The 22,939-nt window shown below is 33.2% G+C and overlaps 1 protein-coding gene and 1 long non-coding RNA gene across 2 annotated transcripts; one reads left to right on the forward strand and one right to left on the reverse strand.

Moving 5' to 3' along the window:
* The first annotated feature begins 11,077 nt into the window (after positions 1-11,077).
* LOC111913807 (deSI-like protein At4g17486) lies at positions 11,078-15,200 on the forward strand. Its single transcript, XM_023909523.3, has 4 exons — positions 11,078-11,322; positions 13,077-13,324; positions 13,412-13,699; positions 14,775-15,200. Exons 2-4 carry the CDS (start codon positions 13,117-13,119, stop codon positions 15,008-15,010), a joined length of 732 nt encoding a protein of 243 aa, XP_023765291.1. The 5' UTR covers positions 11,078-11,322; positions 13,077-13,116; the 3' UTR covers positions 15,011-15,200.
* Positions 15,201-20,182: 4,982 nt separating this feature from the next.
* On the reverse strand, positions 20,183-21,225 carry LOC122197751 (uncharacterized). Its single transcript, XR_006191415.2, has 2 exons — positions 20,892-21,225; positions 20,183-20,802 (listed from the first exon to the last, which is right to left on the reverse strand). It is a non-coding gene; the product is annotated as an uncharacterized LOC122197751 (long non-coding RNA).
* Positions 21,226-22,939: the final 1,714 nt, after the last annotated feature.

The following is a 22,939-nucleotide window of genomic DNA, read 5'->3' on the forward strand; positions in this document are numbered from 1 at the left end:
GAAGCTACAGTCTTAATGAGTTAGAAAAAGGGGTGTGGTGATGTTACGGGGAGCCGTAGTACTCACTATTCAGTGAGGGGTGTGGTGATGCTACGGGGAGCCGTAGTACTCGCTATGTAGTAAGGGGTGTGGTGATACTACGGGGAGCCGTGTTACTCATTATTCGGTGAGGGGTGTGGTGATGCTACAAGGAGCCGTAGTACTCATTATTTAGTGAGAGGTTATGATGATGCTACGAGGAGCCTTAGTACTCACAATTCAGTGAGGGATGTGATGATGCTACGGGGAGCCGTAGTACTCACTATTCAGTGAGAGGTTGTGATGATGCTACGGGGAGCCATAGTACTCACTATTCAGTAAGAGGTTGTTGTGATACTGCGGGGAGCCGTAGTACCCACTAGTCAGCGAGCAAATGTTGTGATGGAGTACTCTCTGATCAGATCATGATGCAGATGAGTTTTAGGCTTGGGTAACCCTAATATTTGAGCTTGTGGGAGCCTGGTGATCGAACCAGGGCGAGGCGGAGGTCTCCATCATGGTCGGGAATCAGTATATTCTGAGTTAGGTGTGGAGACCGAAATCGAAAGGAATCGGAGAGGTGGCGTCTATGCGGATTGTGGGTCTTGGGTCGCGAGTTGAGTGTTTGTTGGGACGAGTGGTTCCAATTCCGTGCCATACCAAACTCTCGAGTTGAGTTCGCTTCCAGTGGTGTTTTAAGAAGGCAGAATGAGATTCCGGATTTAGAGATGAATTTCATTATAAAGGGGGTATTGTTTTCATCTGGTGTCTTAGACTTGAGAGGGTCAACTCGTTGGTATGAGAAAAACCACGAAACGCATGGAACTAATGAGTAGTAAATGACAGAGGTCAAGGGTGAGATGAATTCCGTATTCGCTTGAGGTAAATCGAACTTCGTGACTTGTGTGTCACACTGGATCGAGATAGTTGTATTGATAAGGAAGTCAGTGAGACGTTTTGGTACGTGCAATGGGTAACCTTTGGAGGTTCAACTGTTAGGTCGAGAGATGACCTGGTGCTCAGTCTTGAAAGGGATATTAAGAAGGGAGCTGAGGTGTATGTTTGTTAGATGTCGGGGGACGTTTCTGAACAAGCATGATCATTTTTCGTGCCTAAGGTCAGGGTGTTGAGTGTTCGTTGTTCAAAAGGGTTGTGATTTCAATATAGTGGATGGGTCCCTAGTGTGATGTGATCCTTTTCATTCCTTGGTATATGATCTGGACTTGTTTTATCGGTCCCCACTAGAGAATCAGAGGGGCAGTGAGTTATCGGGGTTTGTTATTCCAGGAGTGAATAATGTGGTGATATCTTGAGAGGGCGGTCTGGTTGTGTGTCAGGCTACTAGAGTTTCCAGATTCTTGAGAGTCGGAAGGGGTAGCGTAGTGGCAGATGGGTCTGTCCTTTTCCATGGAGGAGTTCCTGTTTGGATTCAGGTGTCCAGAGAGGAAGATAGCTGTGTGATATGAGATCCTTTCGATAGTATTGTTCGGTTATTGGATTAGATCTATTTGTTGTTGAAGAGCGATTTCGAGGGCGAAATCTACTTAAAGTGGGGGAGAATTGTAACATCCGGATTTTCAGGGACATTATTGTGTATGTTAATCTTGAAATTGAAAGGGAGGGGGGATCGATGAGTTGAGGAACCAACTCGCCGAGTCGAGTCGAGTTGATTGCATGGATTTAATGAGTGGACTCGACGAGTCAGAGGAGGGACTTGCCGAGTAGGTACTGGGCAGAGAAACCCTAATTGTCCGGGTTTGTGACCTATTTAAAGGCCCTTATGGCCTTCATTTGTGGCCACACTTTCCCTGGAGATCCTGAGAGAAACCCTTAAACCGTTCTAACATTGGTAAAGTGAGTAGGTCATCATTTTGGGCAATCTTGGTGCATTTCTATGAAGAAGGATGAAGAGCTTCATGATGGGGAACAAAGGAAGGCAGTGGATCTATGGCATTGAGTGTTTCAGCTACTAAAAGAAGGTACAAAGTCCTCATCTTGCTCATTCCATGTACTAGATCTCATTTTGGGAGTTTTAGGGCTTTGCTTCCATCCTTTTGAATCTATGAGTTGAAAGAGACATGGTTTGAGGTTGAAAACCTCATATCTAGACCTCCTAAGGTCCTTAGAGTCTAGGTGTCCCAACTTTAGTCATTCAAATGAGGGTTGTTGAGCTAAATCCTTCATGAAAGGCATATATTAACATTTTGGAGCAATAACCTCATGTATGAACGTAAAGATCAAAGCTTTACGTGATTATTGAGCCTTGGGATGATAGATCTAGTGTTTGGAGTGATAGATCTAATTGAAATTGTCTGAATGAACATTTGGTCTGAATGAACTTGCCAAGTCGATGAGCCGACTTGACGAGTTGGTTAGGGTTTGTCCTGAAGAACTGAATCATGCGATAACTCGACGAGTTGGGGGTCAACTCGACGAGCTGAGCTGGACTGTCACGAAATTTCTAAGGAAAATAAGTGGACTCGACGAGTCGCAAGGGTGCACTCGGCGAGTCGGGTCAAATACAGACTGTTGACTCGAGTTTGACTTCTGTTGACTTTGGGGCGTTGGTCAACATGAGTAGTAGAGACCATGTAGGGATAAAATGGTCTTTTATCCACTTCAAAGAGTTAAAGAGAGGAAGAATAGCCTTCAGTCATTAGAGTTGTGATTAGAGTATCACTTAGAAATATTCATCCCTTGTGATTAGGCGGAGGCTAGTTTGAGATTCGGGAGCGAGGTCTTTACTTGCTGCTTGTCAGGTGAGTCTTCTCACTATACATTACCTATAGTGGTATCTATGTTCAGACCGGAGGGTCTTATGTGTATGTGTATGCTTGAGATTTATGTGCATTGTGTTATATGTATGCTATGTGTTATATAGACCGGACCAGGGGGTCCAACGACTTATGAGGCCTGAGGGTCCTCGATCAGACCGGACCAGAGGGTCCAACGATTCAGACCGTGCCGGAGGGTCCAACAATCAGATCGGACCAGAGGGTCCCACGAGCTAGACTGGACCGGAGGGTCCAACGAGCTACGGGACTAAAGGGTCCCGCTGAGACACATTGACCGGAGGGTCATACCGATTTATAGCCTCGAGTGGCTTATGTGTTGTATGTGGTATTTTGGGGAACTCACTAAGCTTTGTGCTTACCGTGTATGTGTTATGTGTTTCCGGTTTCTCAGGATCACAGGGCGGCACCGGCTTGATTGTACACACCAGAGAAAGAGTTATGAGGATCCTGGATTATTAATGGAGTTGTGTTTTTGTAAATTGAATAAAAGAGATTTTTATACAATATGCTATGAAAAGTATGCGATTTTTAAATGAAAATTTTGTTTGAAAATTTACGGTGTGACAACAGTTATCTTTGGAATTGGATTAGAATGATCATTACCAAATCAAAAACAGGTTTATAAGTTCAAAAACAGCTTAGTGTAATGATTCGAGTCCAATTCCAGCCTTTAAACACGAAAATCTGCAAACTGGAATACCAACTCGTCGAGTTCTATAAGGAACTTATCGAGTTCATGCTTTAACACATGAACTCGTCAGGGTTTTGGATATAACTTGTCGAGTTTTCAGTCTAGGCAGATTCTTGGTTTTAAAAATAAGTTGCATCAAGTATAATTGAAAACGAAGCCTAGGCTCTGATACCACGAAAGGGTTTTGAGCATTCTAACACTCCTATGGTGTACATGCAACCCTAGAAACCTTGGATCTATATTTTCTCTATTATACATGCAAATATGATTACTCCAAGGTTCTCATCCTAACTAGCATACCATGGGGTACTTGTAATATAAAACTTAGTGGGATGACACACTTTTTCTTGTGGTCGATTCCTTGGAGCTTCAAGAGCCTAGCACCAATAATGTGGATGCCTCAAGTGGAATCACAAATCACTAAAAACACCTTGGAAAGCTTGAGAGAATAGTAAACACACTAGAAATCAGCCCACTCTTGTTTACTCACACACTAGTGCCATTTCATGTGCCAAAGACCTCTTTATATAGTATGGAAGATTAGGGTTACATTCATGTAAACCCTAATACCCATGACCTTTCATTTCCATAGGATCCATGGGTTAAAGCTCCATGGACTATTCATGCAAGCTTAGCCCAACCTAAATGAACTTGACCCATCTTATATATATATATATATATATATATATATATATATATATATATATATATATATATATATATATAAATAAGAGTCCATATTTAATTGGTTCCTTTTGATCATTAAAGTAATTCTAAATTAATTCTTGATCAATACTAATTAAATAATATGATTTCATATTAATATATTACAACTTATAATATATTAATAAACCATAGATATACTATTCTCAAAAGACTATCCATACAAATTGTTCTGGTGAAGTGCAACCCAAATGGACGATGCTACTCTCGGGTCGAGTACATACCAATAATAGTTATGGGCTTAGACATCTAATCCAACATGTACTGCTACCATCCCCATTACTCCGATATCTTATCTGATTTGCTTTCAGTGCAATCAGAGGGGCCACAAGAAGACCCATTGTCCGAGTCTGGCTATGGCAGGACCGGTTTTAGCACCCGCTCCTGCGACATTAAGGATTACTGAAGGACGTTAGGGTCGGGCAGATGCACCAATAGCTAAGAGTAGGGCATTCCAGCTGACAGCAGAGGAGGCACGGACAACTCCTGACATTGTGACAGGTATGTATCTTCTCCTTACCTCTTTATTTATATCGAATTGTTGCTTATGTTTAAGTGTTTTATTTTAGGATCATTCCTCGTGAACGACATCTCTGCCTTGGTATTGTTTGATTCGGAGGCTACTCGATCTTTTGTATCTCTTGCGCTTAGTAAGAGATTTGTTGGAGCTCCAGGGGAGCTAGATCGTCCTCTTGATGTGGAGATTGTTGACGATAGGACGGTCAGGGTCGCAAGGGTTCATCTTGATTGTACCCTTCAGTTGTTCAGCGAGTAGTATCTGGTGGATTTGGTTCCCATTCATTTGCGTGGGAACAAGGTTATTGTGGGTATGGATTAGTTGAGCCCTAATGAGATAGTGACGAACTATGAGCAACAGTTGGTTCGGGTTTGAACCCCAGGTGGGGGAGAGTTGGTGATTCAGGGTGAGAGACCACATCTTTGACCGGTTATGTGTTCTGCGAGAGCTAGACGCTACTTTCATCAGGGATGTACATGTTTCGTCGCCTATGTCATGGATACCGGTAAGGCGACCGTGGACGATGTGCCGATTGTGGGTGAGTATCCAGATGTCTTCCCGGAGGATTTGCCTGGCGTACCTTCGGGGAGGCAGGTAGAATTGAGAGAGAGAGAGAGAGGGAATATTTTCTTCTTTTTTTCCTTTTTTGTAATAAAAAAGAAAATACAAATTGCAGAATCGTCATTTAAAAAAATTCAACACAAATAGGATCAAATTTGCAACAAAATAAGCTTTTTAGACAACTTCAAAACTTTTTGGACCAAAGTTTTAGTTTTTGATACAGAGATCAAATTTACAATTTTGTCATTAATCAATTTTATTGTTAAAATAATTAATAAGTTAAAAAATAAATAATAAATTAATTGAAACATAACTAGGTTCAAACAATGACTAAAAACGCAAAAGAAAACATACTATGAAGGCTATCCAAGTTAATTAAAAAAAAAAAAACTATGGACTAAAAATACAAGTTAACCAAACGACATGGACCATTCATGTATTTTACTTCTACTAATACGTAAAGGGAAATGATTTGTACACAACAAATTTTCTCCTTACACAACAATTGATGTTTTAAAATGTTGTAGTGTACAACTCTATAATATATATATTGTTGTGTATGGCAAAAAACTGTTATGTACGAATCATTTTCCATACGTAAAAGTAAAATAATCAAAATCAAATAATGTCCATGTTTTATATTTATATATACATGAAAATTTATGAAACATGAAGTTGAATCATTATGAACTTGAATCATTGGGTCAAAAGTGAAAAGGACAAATATAGCGTTCACAACTTCACATGTCTTTATGTGCCAAATTTTTAGCATTTTTAGCTCTACTTCAAACACACTCTTCCACTTTTACTTTAAAATATTTCAAAGCCTTCTATCTTACTCAATAAATCGTGTACTCTTGTGGCATTGTTTTTATTAATAATATAGTTTTAGTCAGTTTTACAAATAAGGGAAGTAACCACTTAATCCTTTTATACTTTAACCACTATGAATCAAATTAACCATATCAGTCCCTCAAATTTAACAATATTTTCTATTATAAACAATTTAATCCGTTCGTTGTGATATCCTTTATTTATTTATTTATTTATTTGCAAAGTTCATTAGTTTTAGTTGAATATTTTGTTTTTGATAACATTTCCAAAAAAAGTCATAGAAGAGGTTAGAATTTAAATCTTAATATACTTAAAATATTATTAGTGTTCTACGATTGACCTTCTATATGGATCTTGTTGTTAGTTGGCATAAGTCACTTAGATAATCTATTTTACTATTTTGATATAATTACAAAAATGGTCCATCGGAAATTTTTATTTTGGTCTAAAAAGTTATGAACTATCATCGTGGGTCCAAAAAAAGTTTGTTGTTTTGGTTTGGGTCATTTTTTTTAAATATTTAAAATTATTAATTTGCCCATAATATTTCTTTTTTTAAATTTTTATTTACTTTATGATGCGAATACGAGTTCACAATCCGAAATGTCTTCAAATTCCGAAACGCATCCCAATTACAAGATGAGTTCAAGTTCCTAAATGCATTCTTATTCCAAGCTGAGTGTTGGGTGCAATGGGGTCCTGATAGCGAATGAGATGTTGAGTGCGAAAGTGGTCCAGGTTGCGACTGGATGCGAATCGATGCGAGCAGTCGCAATGAATCATAGTCCGATGGTGTTGGTTGTCATTGGATGCGACTCACTATGAACAGTCGCTAGCCATTGTAGTCACTAGTGGATCCGATGTGAATAAGAGCCATTTCGGTACGACTGAATGCAAACCTCGAAACAAGTCTAGTTGCGATTCTCAGAAGCTGTTTAGTTATGAACGAGGCTATGATGTGAACGACCATTGGGTGTGAGTGGTGGATGTGAAAGCTAGTTGACAGCTGTTCCAAAACAAGATAGGTTTGAATGGTTAGTTGCATGGACGATCTAGAAGATTCTATTTTATTTTTAGAAATGGTTTTATTTTATTTTATTTTAGCATTTAACAGGTAGTTTCTTTTTATTTGATACTTTCCTTTTTTTTTGTAAGCATTTGTAAGGCTATAAATAGCCCCATCATCGAACATTGAAATATGTATGTGTGACATCCCCAAAATCTCGGCCAGAAAAGACCGGTTTTATTTATGCTTTTTAAAATAATTTCAGAATAAATCCTTTTGATTTAAAAGAGTTGCGGAAATTGTTCCCAAAACAAAATATGATAAAATAATATTTATCAAAGCATTTCATCAAGAGATGCATTTTCATTATATAATCAAAACTCGGGATGTCATGTTCCGATACAGACCATAAAGCATAAACGATAACATTACAAGTCATTCAACAAATATATACATATACAGACTTGTAAACAAAAACAACTCGATGAATCATCCATCTTATGCCCTTGCGCCACTTCCTGTAATACAAATAAAACTGAGTGGGCCAGGCTTGGGAACCTGGTGAGCATATAGGGTTTTCAACCCACAATAAATAATTATATTTAATTTCACCAACCAACAATATCCCGATTATCCATTCCCGTTATCCTCACTTTACGTACCTAAAACAACATCTATCTCAAGGGACCTAATCTAGGATTTTCATCGGGACGGACATTACTGCTAAGGGGTTTCCTCAACAATAAATATCCTAAAGGCAACCATAAGGGGGATAGAGTACACCGATGAACACATCGTTCACAACACCTACAGGTTATGAACCTGCTAGAGTTCCACAGGACTGTCTAGAAAGAGTCTGTGGTCGTTATCCATACTCCGCTGAATAACTAGATCAACAACAACAACATCGAGGCCTCTCATCTGTTTATCACACATCAACTATCTACCCATGTTCTACCCAATATATTAGTAGATAAAAATATATATTTTTATACATAGTTTAAAACCTGTATAGCATTCTCATTCAATACATATTCCACATAACAGATGAGGCACATCCATATAACACGTATTTCATAGAGAATAAATCAGATCTATGAGATAGAAGAAAGTGAATATACATTCACACACATAGCAACAAAATTATACACATAACACGTATTTCGTATAAAATACTTCATAATTATGCGTTAGAAGAAAGTAACTACACACTCACTTGATCAAAAGATGATCGGACATCACTACGACTTGCAGAAGTAGTATTCTCCGGTAGATCTGGAAGATCTTCACAAAAACCGGGCTCCTCGCGGGCAGAGCTTCGGCTCGGGAGTCGCACTTCTCGGGAGCTTCGGGACTCGGGAATATTACCGGGGCTTCAGGTTATAATTGGCACGCAAAACGAGGCAAAAACTAGAGAGAAAGTAAGAAATTGGCAAAAGAATTAGGCTGCCCTCGCATGCCCTTTTATAGGAGGCTGAGGCCTCGCAGTACGCTGGGCGTACTGCCTTACGCGGGGCGTACTCCTCCGAAATCGTCATTGCATGCGTCATCCGAAGAACTCGAGTGCGAGGTCGTCATGCTTTGCTGTACGCTGGGCGTACTTCGGATAAGTCCGGTAACTCCCCTTCGGATAATGTCGGATTTAATAATTAAATTTTAATTTTAATTATTTAATAAACTTCGAAAATTCATATCTTCTTCATACGAACTCCGTTTCCGACGTTCTTTATATCCACGCATAGGTGAGACTATGCTCTACAACTTTCGTTTGGACTCCGTCGACTAACTTTGAATTTCTTTTTATTATTTATTTTTAGTAGGCCGGGACAGGAAAATTTCGTTATAAATTCATAACTTCTTCGTCTGACGTCCGTTCTCGCCTAACTTTTCATCGTCTCGCTACTAACAACGAGATCTTCAATTCTCGTTTAGATTGTTTCAACCAACAATCACTCGATCTCGAATCGAGTATTCGGGCTGCATACTGCTAAGTCGAAACTTCAGAAAATCATAACTTCCTCATACGGAGTCAGATTTGGGTGTCCTTTTTGTGCACGCTCTTGGTTTAATGAACTCTACGGCATTCATTTAGATCATTAAGGCTAAATATCGCTCTAACGTAAATTTCACTTTTTACGTCATTCAGCGTTGCCGGTTCTGTCGCGAAACTTCGACATATCATAACTTCTTCGTTATAACTCAGATTTCGGCATTCTCTATATATTCGGAAACCTTATTTCAACTACTACAACATTTTCCATAGATATCAACTTTATCTAACATTTTATTTTGACGCTTATTTTTATTCTTAATTACATTAAGACACACAATTAAGCACAAAACACATAATACTCAAATAATACACCTTTATTATTTCAGAACGGGTTACAAAGGTTAACCTAGACTATTATATCAACATTAATGACAAGCCCAGAAACACAGGCGTTACAGTATGATTGTTGAATGAATTGAATTTGAAGAACATTTTTCTTTTGAGTTGTGTACTTGCTCCTTTGTCAATTCTTGGACGTGTATTCTAGGTTGATTCGAATTCAAATCAATATGTATTGATTTGTCTTTATCGATACTCAATCTATAGGTCTAGATTGTTTATCACATCTATCTTTTCTTATTTTCTTGTCGATTAAGCTATCTTTGTTCTTTTTTTCTTATTGTTGCTCTTATTATCCGATGCATTCATAAAATCAGAAAATCCAAAAAGAAGTTACCTCTGTACACGCATCACTTTAAAATTTTTCTAATTAAAACGAAAAGATAAAAAGAAACCATCCGACTCCATTCCTACCCTTATCTTTAATACTTTATACCCTCTTCCCTTTTATCTTTGTCACCTTTGTTGTTGGACGATCACTAGAGAAAGTCGTCGGAGATTTGGAACAACTGTAGTCACGTTCAAAGGTCTACCCCTACCCACTCATCACTACCACCACCACCATATTTCTACAAAACACAATGTCTTTGCAGAAGTGGTGACGACACAACGACTCCGACGATGACGCATAAATCTAGGTTACAACGTCGAATTTATCTCACTTCTTCTCCGACGACAATGTTAAGCTACGAGTTATCGAAACCCTCGAAAAAGAACAACAGATCTGCAAACCTAAAAATGTCAAGTCATGATCTAGGGTTTTTATATTAGAAGGCGATGATGAAATAGGCGACACCATCGCTGTCGACGTTGGATAATGCTAGAGTTTCACTGTGTTCTTCGAGTTCTAATACTAGGTAATGCTAGGGTTTTTTAGTTACAACGTCGTTTTCAGTTGCCATCGTCGAGTTATAGTGCTCGACGATAGATAACGATAATGCTAAGGCTTTTGATGAAGATGGTGACAGTAACGATGATATTAGGGACTAGGGTTACTGAATCGCTATTTCTTTATCTCTCCACATCGCGATGAAGATCAATACAAACATATCCATATCTCAATCGTGGTTCCAAATATTGTCAGTGGTTTTCGATAAGAATGACAGTGGTTTCGAGGCAATAATTTGTGTTGGGGTGGATGGTCGTGGTGGTGGTGTTTACCGGAGGGAGGTATTTGAAGAATGTGAAACACAAGTCTAGTACCATAAAAGAGAAGGGATTAAGGTTGGGGTGAGTTTATTTTTCATTTTGCGTTTTTGTAGTAATTGTGGTGGCGGTGTTTACGAGAGGGAGGTATTTGAACGTGTCTTTGTCAATTTTTTTTTGGAATAAAAACGACAATTTTCTAATAAATTCTCCACCTTTTTTTTTTTTTTTTTTTTTTTTTTTTTTTTGTCTATTACATGTTTATATAATTAACCAATAAGAATCATTCTTTCTATATTAAAATTTGATATGATCGATTTTGATTGTATCAAAATAAAAAAAATAATCAAAATATAATTTCCTACAAATAAATATGACTGGTTGGATTGTAAGACTGGACCAATTTACTAGATAAACAAGCGCCTGTTTTCCATGGTCGATGAGATATTGAGGTGTGTAGGCTGTCATTGCCCCTCTCTCTCATGCGCCTACTGGTCTTTGTGAATCGGCTCAAACCTCAAGGTTTGGCGTATCAAATAATTCACTCCTATCATTCGCCTGAGAAATCTTCACACCAAATTGCTCATATCTAGTTGATCTTTCTAGTTGCTGCTCGTGTTTCTTCTTCTGCTATGCACTGTAAGTTCGATTTTCCCCCTTAAAATGCTCTTTTGATTTTTTCTCAAATTCGTTTTCGCTTCACAACTAGTAGTAGATTCATCATTTGCCGGATTTTCACCATTCTAACCTTTTGAATTCAGCTGTTAATTTCTTTTAACTGATCTGTTTGATATATCGATTATTGAATGTTTAATCTAGATTGTTTTCGCTATTTTTCTCTGTAATATTTTCTGTTAGCGTGGAATTCACCAGCAAGATCTAAAAAATTCGACCGGATTTTGTAAATCTCAGCAAATTTAGGTTCGTCGAACGATGTATTTGTCTCAATCCTAGAAATTCATAGCCTAAAACTCCAAATTTGGGAGTAAATTCTGCTCAATCGAATGGTTTTGAAGATAATATGGCATACTGTATCTTCATTGAAGATAGCTTCTTTGTTGTACAGATTTTGAAGTCAAACGTGTTTTCTCTTTTCCTTTCTCACATTCACAAGCACTACGTGAAACTGTGAATACATTTTCATCTTCTTCTCTCTGATTTTGCATATTACAGTTTCAGTTAGTTAGAGTTGCTAATCGTCATTCAGTTGTTTCTTCCCCATATTTCTGGTCCCTTGTTTTCTGCTTCTTTTTAGTAAATTGGTGTTAACTTTTTCTAACTTTGGATAACAAAGAAGTCAACTTACATCAAGTTTTCTCAATCACACAAAAAACTGGGCAAATTTCTAACAAAAATTCTACAATAAGTTATGTTTTTCAAAGTGCAATTAGGTCTTTCATAACAAGGGTTAGTTTTTCAGTTATTAAAAAAAGAGTGACTTGTTCTTCATTTAGCAGAACATTATGAATACTCCTTTTCAATTGCCACCTAGTATTCTCATTAATTTGTTTGTTTCTTTTTGTAGTCTCCTGTAACCTTGGGTGAAGAATCCATTTTTAATTCCTCTTATACTTTTCTTGTGCTCTTTCTTTATTAAAATATCTACTCGTTTAGGGTTTTGTAGTATTGAAAACTTATGCTATATGTCATCACCTTGATGCAAATCTGAAATTTTATAATATCAACTACATACCTATGTTTGAATATTTTCTTGAAAAGGACATATCTGCAGTTTGCTAGTCTAGCAATAGTTGTTCACTTGATGTTCTTTGTCATTTTTTATAATATAGGTGGGGCCAAGTCTTGAAATTTTACCTACAGTGAAAAAAAGTCAAAAAAAGTGCCATAAGTGTAATGATTACATGCTGTATAAAGTAACCAAACAAACCCTTGTTCACTATTCACTATTCACAATAATTCACTATTCCTGTTTGTTTACTTTTGTTTGTATATAATCTTCAGTAACACCAATATTCTTTTTTAGTTTCCATGATGTTAACAAGATTTTTTTTTATTATAATTTAGTTTTGAGATCTCATAATATATCAATCACTTATATTTTTTATTTTGGCAAACAATTTTTTCTAAAGTGATGATTGTTTTTCCTTTAACCTATACACTACATGTCAAAAGAATATCCCATCCCATATGTTTATATGTAACATATTTAGTTATATATCTTAATTTCATTAAAAAAATTATATAATATAATATGTTTCAATGACAGAAGATTAATTACATATTTTTGTATTGAGTTTCCCTCATATGGCCATTTTTGATCTTTCTTTACAAAGTCTTGGAAACCCAAACTCCCTCATGTTGATTTGGTCAAACAGTCAACTGATTATATTCTTGATGTTTTTTCATTTACATATATAAATATATATATACAGGATGACATTTTCAGGCTAATTTCAATTTACAACATACACCATGAAGTCCATAACAAAGAAGGGATTAACATCAATCTCACCATTTCGATTCAAAGAAAAGTCAACCAACTGTTTTTGTTTATTTCCAAAAGTCAAATCCAGATATGGTCCAGGGAATTCCCCCGTTTATCTCAATGTCTATGATTTGACTCCCATGAATGGATACGCTTATTGGGCCGGCTTCGGAATCTTCCATTCCGGAGTTGAAGGTAATTCCCCGGTTCATATCCATTCAAAACTTCGATTGCTTCTACATTTCTACAACTAAGTTGATAAATATATTATTATTATTATAGTTCATGGAGTGGAATATGCATTTGGGGCTCATGATTATCCAAGTAGTGGTGTGTTTGAGGTTGAGCCTCGACAATGTCCAGGGTTTAAATTTAGGAGGTCGATATTAATTGGGACCACGTGTCTGGATCCTATGCAAGTCCGAGAATTCATGGAGCTTCATGCTGCTAAATACCATGGTGACACGTATCACTTAATTGTCAAAAACTGCAACCATTTTTGTAACGATGTTTCTTACAACTTAACCGGGAAACAAATCCCCGGTTGGGTCAACCGGCTTGCTAAACTCGGTAACTTTTTCTTTCCTTTCCTTTTCCACTTCTCTACTTCCTATAAATAGTAACTAACTTTTATCTATTTGTATATTATATATATTGAAAAGCATTGTATTATTATTATTATTATTATTATTATTTTTTTCTTATTAAGGTTGTGTTTGTCAAGTGAAAAAGTAGCTTATAAGCTAGCTTTTTAAAAAGCTACTTAAACTAGTCTTTCAGAAGCTTTTTTTTTTTTTTTTTTTAAAAATTTTTCATATATATCCTTAATTAATTATAAAAACATATTCTTTTAAATGTCTATTTATGTCATTTTACATATTTCAGCTAGCTTATCAGCTAGTTTTACTAAACGTCGTTTTTTATCAAATAGCTTTTCAGTTAATACGACAAACATAACCTAAGTTGTTTAAAATTGGTTTGTATTTTGATGACATTAATCGAATTTGGTAGATTATTTAAAGATTATGTTGTAATAGGAAGAAAAGAAAGTAGGAGGGTATAAATGGTGACATTAACATAGTTTCCCTTTTTGAGTATTGTAACATCCCATTTTCGTATTTGTACTTTCATTTTTTTTTCTCTTATTAAAACGTTGTCCTTTGAAAACACTACCCAAATATATCATTTTGAATTCTTTTATTTTTTGGGAAATCTTCGATAAAAGACCCAATATTTTGGATTAGTTTACAGTTTAATCCAAACATTTATTTTTTGAACAGAAAAATCCTGATTATCTAATTTTATACATTAATCTGTTTAAAACAACAAGGATTGTTTCGTTATTTTTCGCAAAATATAAAATAATCGTGACTTTTTTGTTCAAAAAATAAAAGTTTGGAGTAACCGTAAACAGACCAAAAATATTGAGACTTTATCAGAGCTTTCCTTTTTTTTTTTTTTTTTTTTTTTTCTTCTTATAAAGACATTATACATTTCAAAATCTATTAAACTATAGCATTCAACATTGCTTACTATTTTAATGACAATGCTTTAATTCATATGATGTTGTAATATGAAGAAATGAAAGTATAATCAATATGATAAACAAATTAACGAAAGTACATTGCTATTTTTAAATTTTTAGGGTCAATATTTAGCTGTGTGTTACCCGAAGCCCTTAGGGTTTCGGCCGTGCAACATTGCATACCTTACGAGACCGAGAAGCAAATGCTAAGAAGCGGTAGTTTTAGTTTTCTATCATCGAGGCAGAGACAGCTCTCGATGTCTTCGTTGCTTTTGCAGTCTCCATTAAAGGGTTGCTTAAGGCCTTGGGAGTTGAGGCGATCAAGATCAAGAAATGTTGTGGTAAACAACACGTAAGAAGTACTTAAAACGCGTCTTAATTTCTTGTTTGTTTTCTCGTAAATAAGCACAATGATTTGTTTGTATGTTAGCATATGATTAGTGGTGATGAAATTAATTAATGTAAGGTTTAGGGGAAACTTATAGGTATTTTATTGTTCTTGCTATTGTTTTTCTTTATAATCTATTACAAAGGTTAGTGGAACAATTGAGTTGATGACTTGTGATAATTTTATGTAAGTTTTATTAACAAGCACTAATTGAAGAACTATCCATGATGATTAGATTATCAACATAGACAAATACATATATGAGTGTCCCGAGGGGTTCTGTGTAACTAATCGATTTTTTCGTATTAGTGTATATATAAAAAAAAATATTTTATGTATATATTATAAATTAAATCTGTATAGTCTTAGGGTTGGTATGTTTAAGTATGTTTAAAATTATTATATTGACAAAAAAAAAACTAATAATTAATGTCGACAAAAAAAAAATACTACTTATTTTGGATTATAAGTAAACCTAAATTAATGTGATAAATAAAATAAACATAATAATGTAATATGGATTTCAAACACTTGTTCATATGAAGTATTATTAGTTTTATCAGTCAAATTACCATATTTATCTAAAATCAATAAATCTATAAAAATAATATTATTTTTATTACACGGTTGATAAATAAAAATAACGTTGATAATTACGAAAATATAGTCATTGATGATAAATTTGTAAATACTACAAATTCTATAAAATTTGATATTGTTAATATTGTGCCTTTTAGTTACACGTTTTTGTTTCTATACTTGGTACTAATAAAGTTGTTGGCTCGTTTTTTTTCATCATTTTTTTTTCATTATAATTTGACGGTAGTATTTTGTAAAATTAAAAACCCAACTAATAACATGTTAATATATGTAACATGATGTGGATGTACCTCTCATCCTTTATGTTTCATTTTCTGATGTGTTTAAAATATTAAATATATTTTCCTTTTTAATTTGTTAACTACTTAGTCATTAGCTTGCTAATGTTTAAAAGTTAGAATTCAGATAAATTGTCATAAGATAATAAATATAACATGTGTAGATAAAGTAGAAAATTGCAGAAAATATAACTATACTTTACTCTATCTACCAATTTGTGCAATGTATGCCATAAAAGAGAGATTAAAACAAATTATTTCTAGTGAATGGTGTATGTTATCACATAAACGGATAACCTGATCAAATACACTTGTCATACATGATACATTAGCCACATTCATCTCATTAAAAAATTACAAACATTAGAATATTGTGAAGAATGTTATACTACATTGTTACACAGTAAAATCAAAATTGTCATTTTCATGAAAACCACTTATGGGCATGTTGCTTATTTGGCTTATTTATAAATTTATCAATTTAGATCATGCTCCAAACAAACTAGTTATCCCAAAAAACCAACATAATCTCAAAGGAGGATTTAAATAACTTAAATGTATCTAGGAAAAAAAAGGGCAAAGTAACAAAATGGTTGTACTTTGAAAAAAAAATAGTTGTACGTGTTTCATCCCCGCCTAACCCTAGAAAAAGAAATATATGAAAGCTTTATATGTTACAAACTTGACAGATTATGTCATGCAAGATGCAACAATATAGATTCTACAATGAAAGACTTGCTTATCTAAAACTATTTCTAATTACATCTTTAGATGTACAACTATTTAGCAATCGAATGATAACCTTCTATAATCATCTGCTAATAATTTTATTTTAAAATTTATATAATAGTGAAGACTAATACGATGTACTCCAACAAACACCAACATTATGAGTTTGTTGTCATCAAAAATCAAAAGCTCCTGTAAAAAGAGATCAAACTTGGATCTTTACCATCAACTATGAAATTGGAATTGCCAAGAATAAAAAATCATTGCCCTCTAATAATAGGATTTAAAAAAATGAAACACACCTGAATGATCTTCACCTCCAACTATCAATATAAAGAAATTACATGGATATTGTATCATTTAGATTCCATTATTAAATTAAATAACATTGTTTTGAGGTGATATATCTCCTCGCCTCTCATCAACAACTTTTTTGCCGATTTGGAAAAGCTCTGAAGAAAAACTACATTTAGATCATTAAACTTAGTCGTTATACTATAAGAAAGGAAAATGTAATAAAAATCTAAAATAGACTGGTAATTGAAAAGATACGTATCCAAATATAATATAACTGTGGTGATTTGATGAACTAATACAATCACAATTAGGCTTAGGTTTAGTAGAACAAAGAAGAAAAACATGGATACATAGTTGCATGCAATTTAAGCACCATGTCTTCACCTCGACCATCACTATATGTGAGACATTTTTTCACAAACACCTAGTATGCTTGCAAGTTAATGACTATTTTATCCAAGAACTTCGATAAATACTAATTGTAAAACAAAACACACACAACAATAATGAAAAGAAAATAGAGAATGACTCTTTTTCTTTGGAAAATTTTGAAAAAATAAAAAGAAAAGAGCGGACGACTCATAATCCTATCGACCTCTAATTAGAAAGATATGTTACCTTCAACCCAATGTTGCTTTTGTTCTGTCTTTTTCAGTAGCCGTAAGATGTATTAGTAGGAATACAAATCGCAAGTAAGAGAGACTGAGAAGGAAGTGATACAGACGACAACAAAAAGTTGGTTAGTGATGGAAGTCTTGTGATGGTGGAAGAGATGTGGTGTTGTGGTATTGACTATGGTGTTTCGGATATTGGTTTAGATTAGCAGAGGCAGTGGTGGGGTGTAGCACTAGAGGTAAGGTGGTGTTTTAGTCAAATTTCTAAGGTTTTCATAGAGATATGGAGAGAGTAAAACGATGGTTATAGCACGGGAGTCGTAGGGCGTAACGAAAGACGAAAACTAAGATAATAGGAGATGGTTGTTGATAAGTTGATTTCAATCATGATTTTGTGGGATAGATTGAATATGTCCAACATTAGAGAGTAGCAAATAGATGGAACAACAATAACGTTTACTGATTATTTGGGATACAAATTGATCTGATCGAGACTCAAATGAGCGGGAAATTAAAACATAGGTGAACCAAAAACGACCAAGTGGCAAATATATAGTCTTAAAAGATGCCATGTGGCTATTTAGGATTCTTTTATTAGAAAGTCATATATATATATATATATATATATATATATATATATATATATATATATATATATATATATATATATATATATATACATACTAGGTTATAACCTGTGTTGTACATGGGTTAACAACTTAAAATAACATAAATAACACTGTTACATATTTGATGATTCTTAAGAGTTGTAGATTAGTAGTTATTTGACCTCAAATTAAGTATCTTTTCTTTTTGGAAAAATAAGTTTTCGGAGGATAAAAACATATTGACCCAACATACTTATGTGTTGAATGGGAAGTCATGTTGGCACATTTTGGGTTGCAAAATTATTGATTAAATTTTACAATATAAAATGCAAATGTTATGTACTAATTAAGTAAGGTGTAACCAAACTGGCATATGAGTTGATAAAATGCCAAACTCGAATTAAAAACTAATTGTGAAACCCAAGCTCCATGAAGTTCGTTAAAACAAAACTTACAATAAATTATTAAAATTTTAATTAGTCGATTACATTAAAGATAAGTAGAATTAAATATGTTCAAGTCCCGATCACTTCTTTGCGGTTTGTTTTAATAAAACCTGAAATAAATAATTACAAAAATAATGTAATAGGAGATAAATCAAAATTGAACTTCATTATGTAGCTAAAAGTAAAAAAGAATAGAACCAAACTTCTAGCAACTATTATCTACTTCATTATAAAATGATAAGTAAAATCTAATACACACTCTTTTTATATTCCAGTAGCGACAGGTGTCATTAGCAAGTGTAATATCAACACTATAAAGCCTAACATAATAGGGTCAGTCACTAAGATCACTATATGTAATTTAATAATCACATAAAAAAATATATAATAAATGATTTACCATAAATAAATAAACAATAATATTCAAATCTATGTATATAAATAAAAACAAAAAAAAAAATAATATTTAGATTGTAAATTAATAGTTTTGCTGACTATATTTATTTGTATGTATGTTTTAGCGGAATAAATTCTATACATTCATCAATAAAATGGTTATAACAATATTTCTTTGTTATTATGTTTTAGAATGTGATTAGAATTCTCAAATTACTTTTAAATCCTCATAAGACTTTTATAAAAAAAAAAGTTTTGGTTTCCAAATATTATTATATTAGTTGATAATCATAAGAACCAATAACCTTTAAAGTTGTGATAATGAGAAAAAGTTTAGAGTGTGATAGTATTGTATATTGAAAATAGATCCATAATCTCAAAGACGTTAACAAATTTCTATTCTTATTGAAATTGAAAGTTCAATGCTATAAATGATAACTAATGGCCCATACATAGTTACCACCTCATTAGCATGTGACAACTTAGTTTATAACACTTGCCATGTTTAAGTACTTATAAACATAGAACTCCCTGCAATAAAAATATATATAACTATAAGGTTAAATGTAAAAAATAGCTATGAAAATTTCACCAAAGTCACAAAGTCAACCACGTGTAAGAAAAAAAGATACGTTAGAAACTTCAAGATTTGTTGCTTTAAGATACTTGGTTTTAGAGAATACATTAAGCCATATTCCACATCTAAGAAAGATTGTGTGTTACCACCGCCAAATTACACGAAATAACAGCGTAAAAAATGCTAGATGGAGCGAAGAACCTCATAAATTGAAAAAAAAAAACTTACAAGGAGGATACCTTGGATACATTGTTGAGTGAAATATGTAGCTAACAAATCTTGTATAAAATAGTTTTGTAAGTTTTAGCCTCCAGATGAGTTATTCATGTAGAATAATATGAGAATGACAAATCAAATGTCTCTGTTATTTGTTATATGACCAATATTAAAACTTCTTGCAACAACATAAAACTCAAAAGTGATTCAACTTACTTTTATTTTGAAGCAATATTAATTTCTTTATATCTACAATATTTAATAGTATTATCAAAGAATCCTTCAATTTCAAAATGGTTTGAGTTTACACTTTCTGTTTGGTATTGCAAAATTTTTCAATCATCAGTGATGCATTATATGAAAAATAGCTAAAATCATATACCAAAACGTACTTTCACTACTGAATTTAGTATATTTTAAGAGTGGATAATATATAATTTTGATTTTACCAGACATAAACTTACTAATCCTAGCTCCTTAGGTCATGATCCTGAACCAAACACTCATTTCAAGGCCGATAAAGATGGTTGCACTTGCGTAAAAAAGGTGAAACATTTCACAGAACACAGGGGGCGCATGTTCTATTAACGCATAATAAAATTCTAAACTCATCTTTTGTACATAGCCTGAAGAAGAATACAACAAACATCAGGTTCTCAAACCCATATGATAACTAAAATGGAAATGTACCTACCTTTATTACTTTACGTGGAAGTGCCTAAAAAACTTTAAAGAAATATGATTTAAGAATATATATGCGTTCAATATTTACATAAAAAATGTAATTAAAAAACAACCTTGAATCACTATCTTTAAGAAGATGAAATGAAGGGAGATAATAATCATGGATCTCAAAATTCATAAAGATATTCTCAAACAAAATGCAATTTGAGTAATTTGGAATAGAAATAAACCCTTAAGCATTTCATCAAACATGTTATGAGCATTATAGAATTATGCAAAAGAACTTATCGGCTTAGGGGATGCACACTACCCACCCTATTGAATCAAACAAATAGAAAACAATTAGCAACTATATTTATTAGCAACATAGACGTTAATGAGTAAGAGAGTGAGAGAAGCATGACCTGTGAATGATCTCACCCACTCCTCAATCACTTGGAACTTTCACTTGGATCTTTAACATATAAACGAAGACACATTCACAGAAAACCAAATTCAACACACACACTAAAATTATGAATTGTGTGCTATAGTCATTGAGAAGCATGACCCTTTCCCCATAATTTCTCTCTCTATTTTTCTGAACCCAAAACCCTTAATCTTCGTCAATAGTCGTTGAATCGAACACCAAAAGCTTGATACAATCAAAAATGTCGTCAACGACTGATTTCGCGAGATCAAGGTAAAAAATGACACATTCATTGATTTTGTTTTCAACTTACAATAATCGTAAAATGACACTCGATTTTAACTGTCATTTAAATGATTTAGTTGATAGCACTCTATTTTAACTGTTACAGAGTGTTTTATGTAGGTTTTTTTTTGGAATTTTTACTCTATTTTTCGTTTACGAGTCTTATCGATTGACTATTGACCTAATGAAGTTGAATAATAGTAGATTTTAACTGTTGTCTATGGTTTTTTGATTGTTATGCTATGCTTCACTCGATTTTAACTGTTATCGAGTGTTTTATGTATTTTTTTGGGAATATTTTACTCTATTTTTTGTTTACAAGTCTTATCAAGTGTTATCCATTGATCATTTGTGATTATATACAGACTATTGACCAATTTAAGTTGAATAATAGTAGATTTTAACTGTTATCTATCATTTTATGTAGGTTTTTTTATTGTTATGCTGTGTTTTTTATTAATAAGTGTTTATTTTGTTTATATGATAATTATGAAATTAATAATCTCGATTTATACATGCGAAAAAACCAAAAACATACAAAAGAAAGAAAGTGATAAAAAACAGTCGATACAGGTAATATTACATTGTAAATCACATATGGTTATCATAATCACATACTATTATTTGTCATGACTTGGATTAATCATATGTGATTTTCTTATAATACCTGTATTTGTACTTCTCAGAAACCAATAAAGAGGAGCCAATACATAAAAACTTAGTTTTTGATGTTGAACAAGTTATTGAAGTTTTTCTATTCACATATTGTCTAATATGATTATCATCTAATATATAAATAAAAAAGATATCCAATTATATGTCATTACCATTTGTTATGAACAATCAATTATGATTTTTTAATATTATCTGTATTTATATATATCAGATAAAAATCAGGATTCACAAAACAATCAGCCAGAAGATTAATTGAAAAAGGTATATATTAATCACATATGATTATACACATAAAACATCCTACACTCTTGTTTAATCACACGCGATTACCGTAAAACATCATGTACTCATGTTTAATCACATGTGATTAACTAAAAAAAGCTATAACATGACCTGTTTTAATCATATATGATATTCTGGTTATATCTTTTATTTATATATCTCATATAAAAGTAAATTACAAGAAAAAAAAACTTACAAAGGAAAAATAACTGAAAAATGAAAGTCAATGAATAAGAAAATATAGAGTGGAGAAAAAAGTAGAAAAATGAACATGGTATAATTATATCATATATAATTATAAGAACAAAAGATATTCAATCACCTATGTTTTACATAATATATGGTTTATAATATTGTTTAACCATATGTGATTGATATCTTTTAACAACATGTGATTTAAAATCTGTTATGAACAACTTATGCTTTTGTTTTAATATATATAATTTTCTAATTATATCTTTATTTGTATGTTTCATAATAAAAAAAGAAGAGCCTACAAAGAAAAAGCTATAAATAAAGAAATCACAAGAGAATCACCAATAAAAATTGTTGGAAAATGTATTTTTTATGTACCAAAATGGGTTTAATCACATATGATTATTATATGTTATGTACCAAAAGGGATTCAAGAAAGTCATATGTGTTTTTCTATTCTTTAACCACATGTGATTAACATATCTTACCATATTTGAGATACACAAAACATACAATACTATGGTTCAATCACATGCAGTGAGGATATATAATGAAAAATGTATATTTTCTTATTCTGACTTGATTTGATTCATATCCAATGTTTAT

Source organism: Lactuca sativa, chromosome 4 (genome assembly GCF_002870075.4).
Source record: "Lactuca sativa cultivar Salinas chromosome 4, Lsat_Salinas_v11, whole genome shotgun sequence".
NCBI lineage: Eukaryota > Viridiplantae > Streptophyta > Magnoliopsida > Asterales > Asteraceae > Lactuca > Lactuca sativa.

Coding starts and splice junctions, on each gene's coding strand:
- LOC111913807 (XM_023909523.3), top strand. CDS start 13,117: ATGAAGTCCATAACAAAGAAGGGATTAACATCAATCTCACCATTTCGA. Junction 13,325..13,411: donor CTTCCATTCCGGAGTTGAAG/GTAATTCCCCGG, acceptor TTATTATTATAG/TTCATGGAGTGGAATATGCA. Junction 13,700..14,774: donor CAACCGGCTTGCTAAACTCG/GTAACTTTTTCT, acceptor TTAAATTTTTAG/GGTCAATATTTAGCTGTGTG.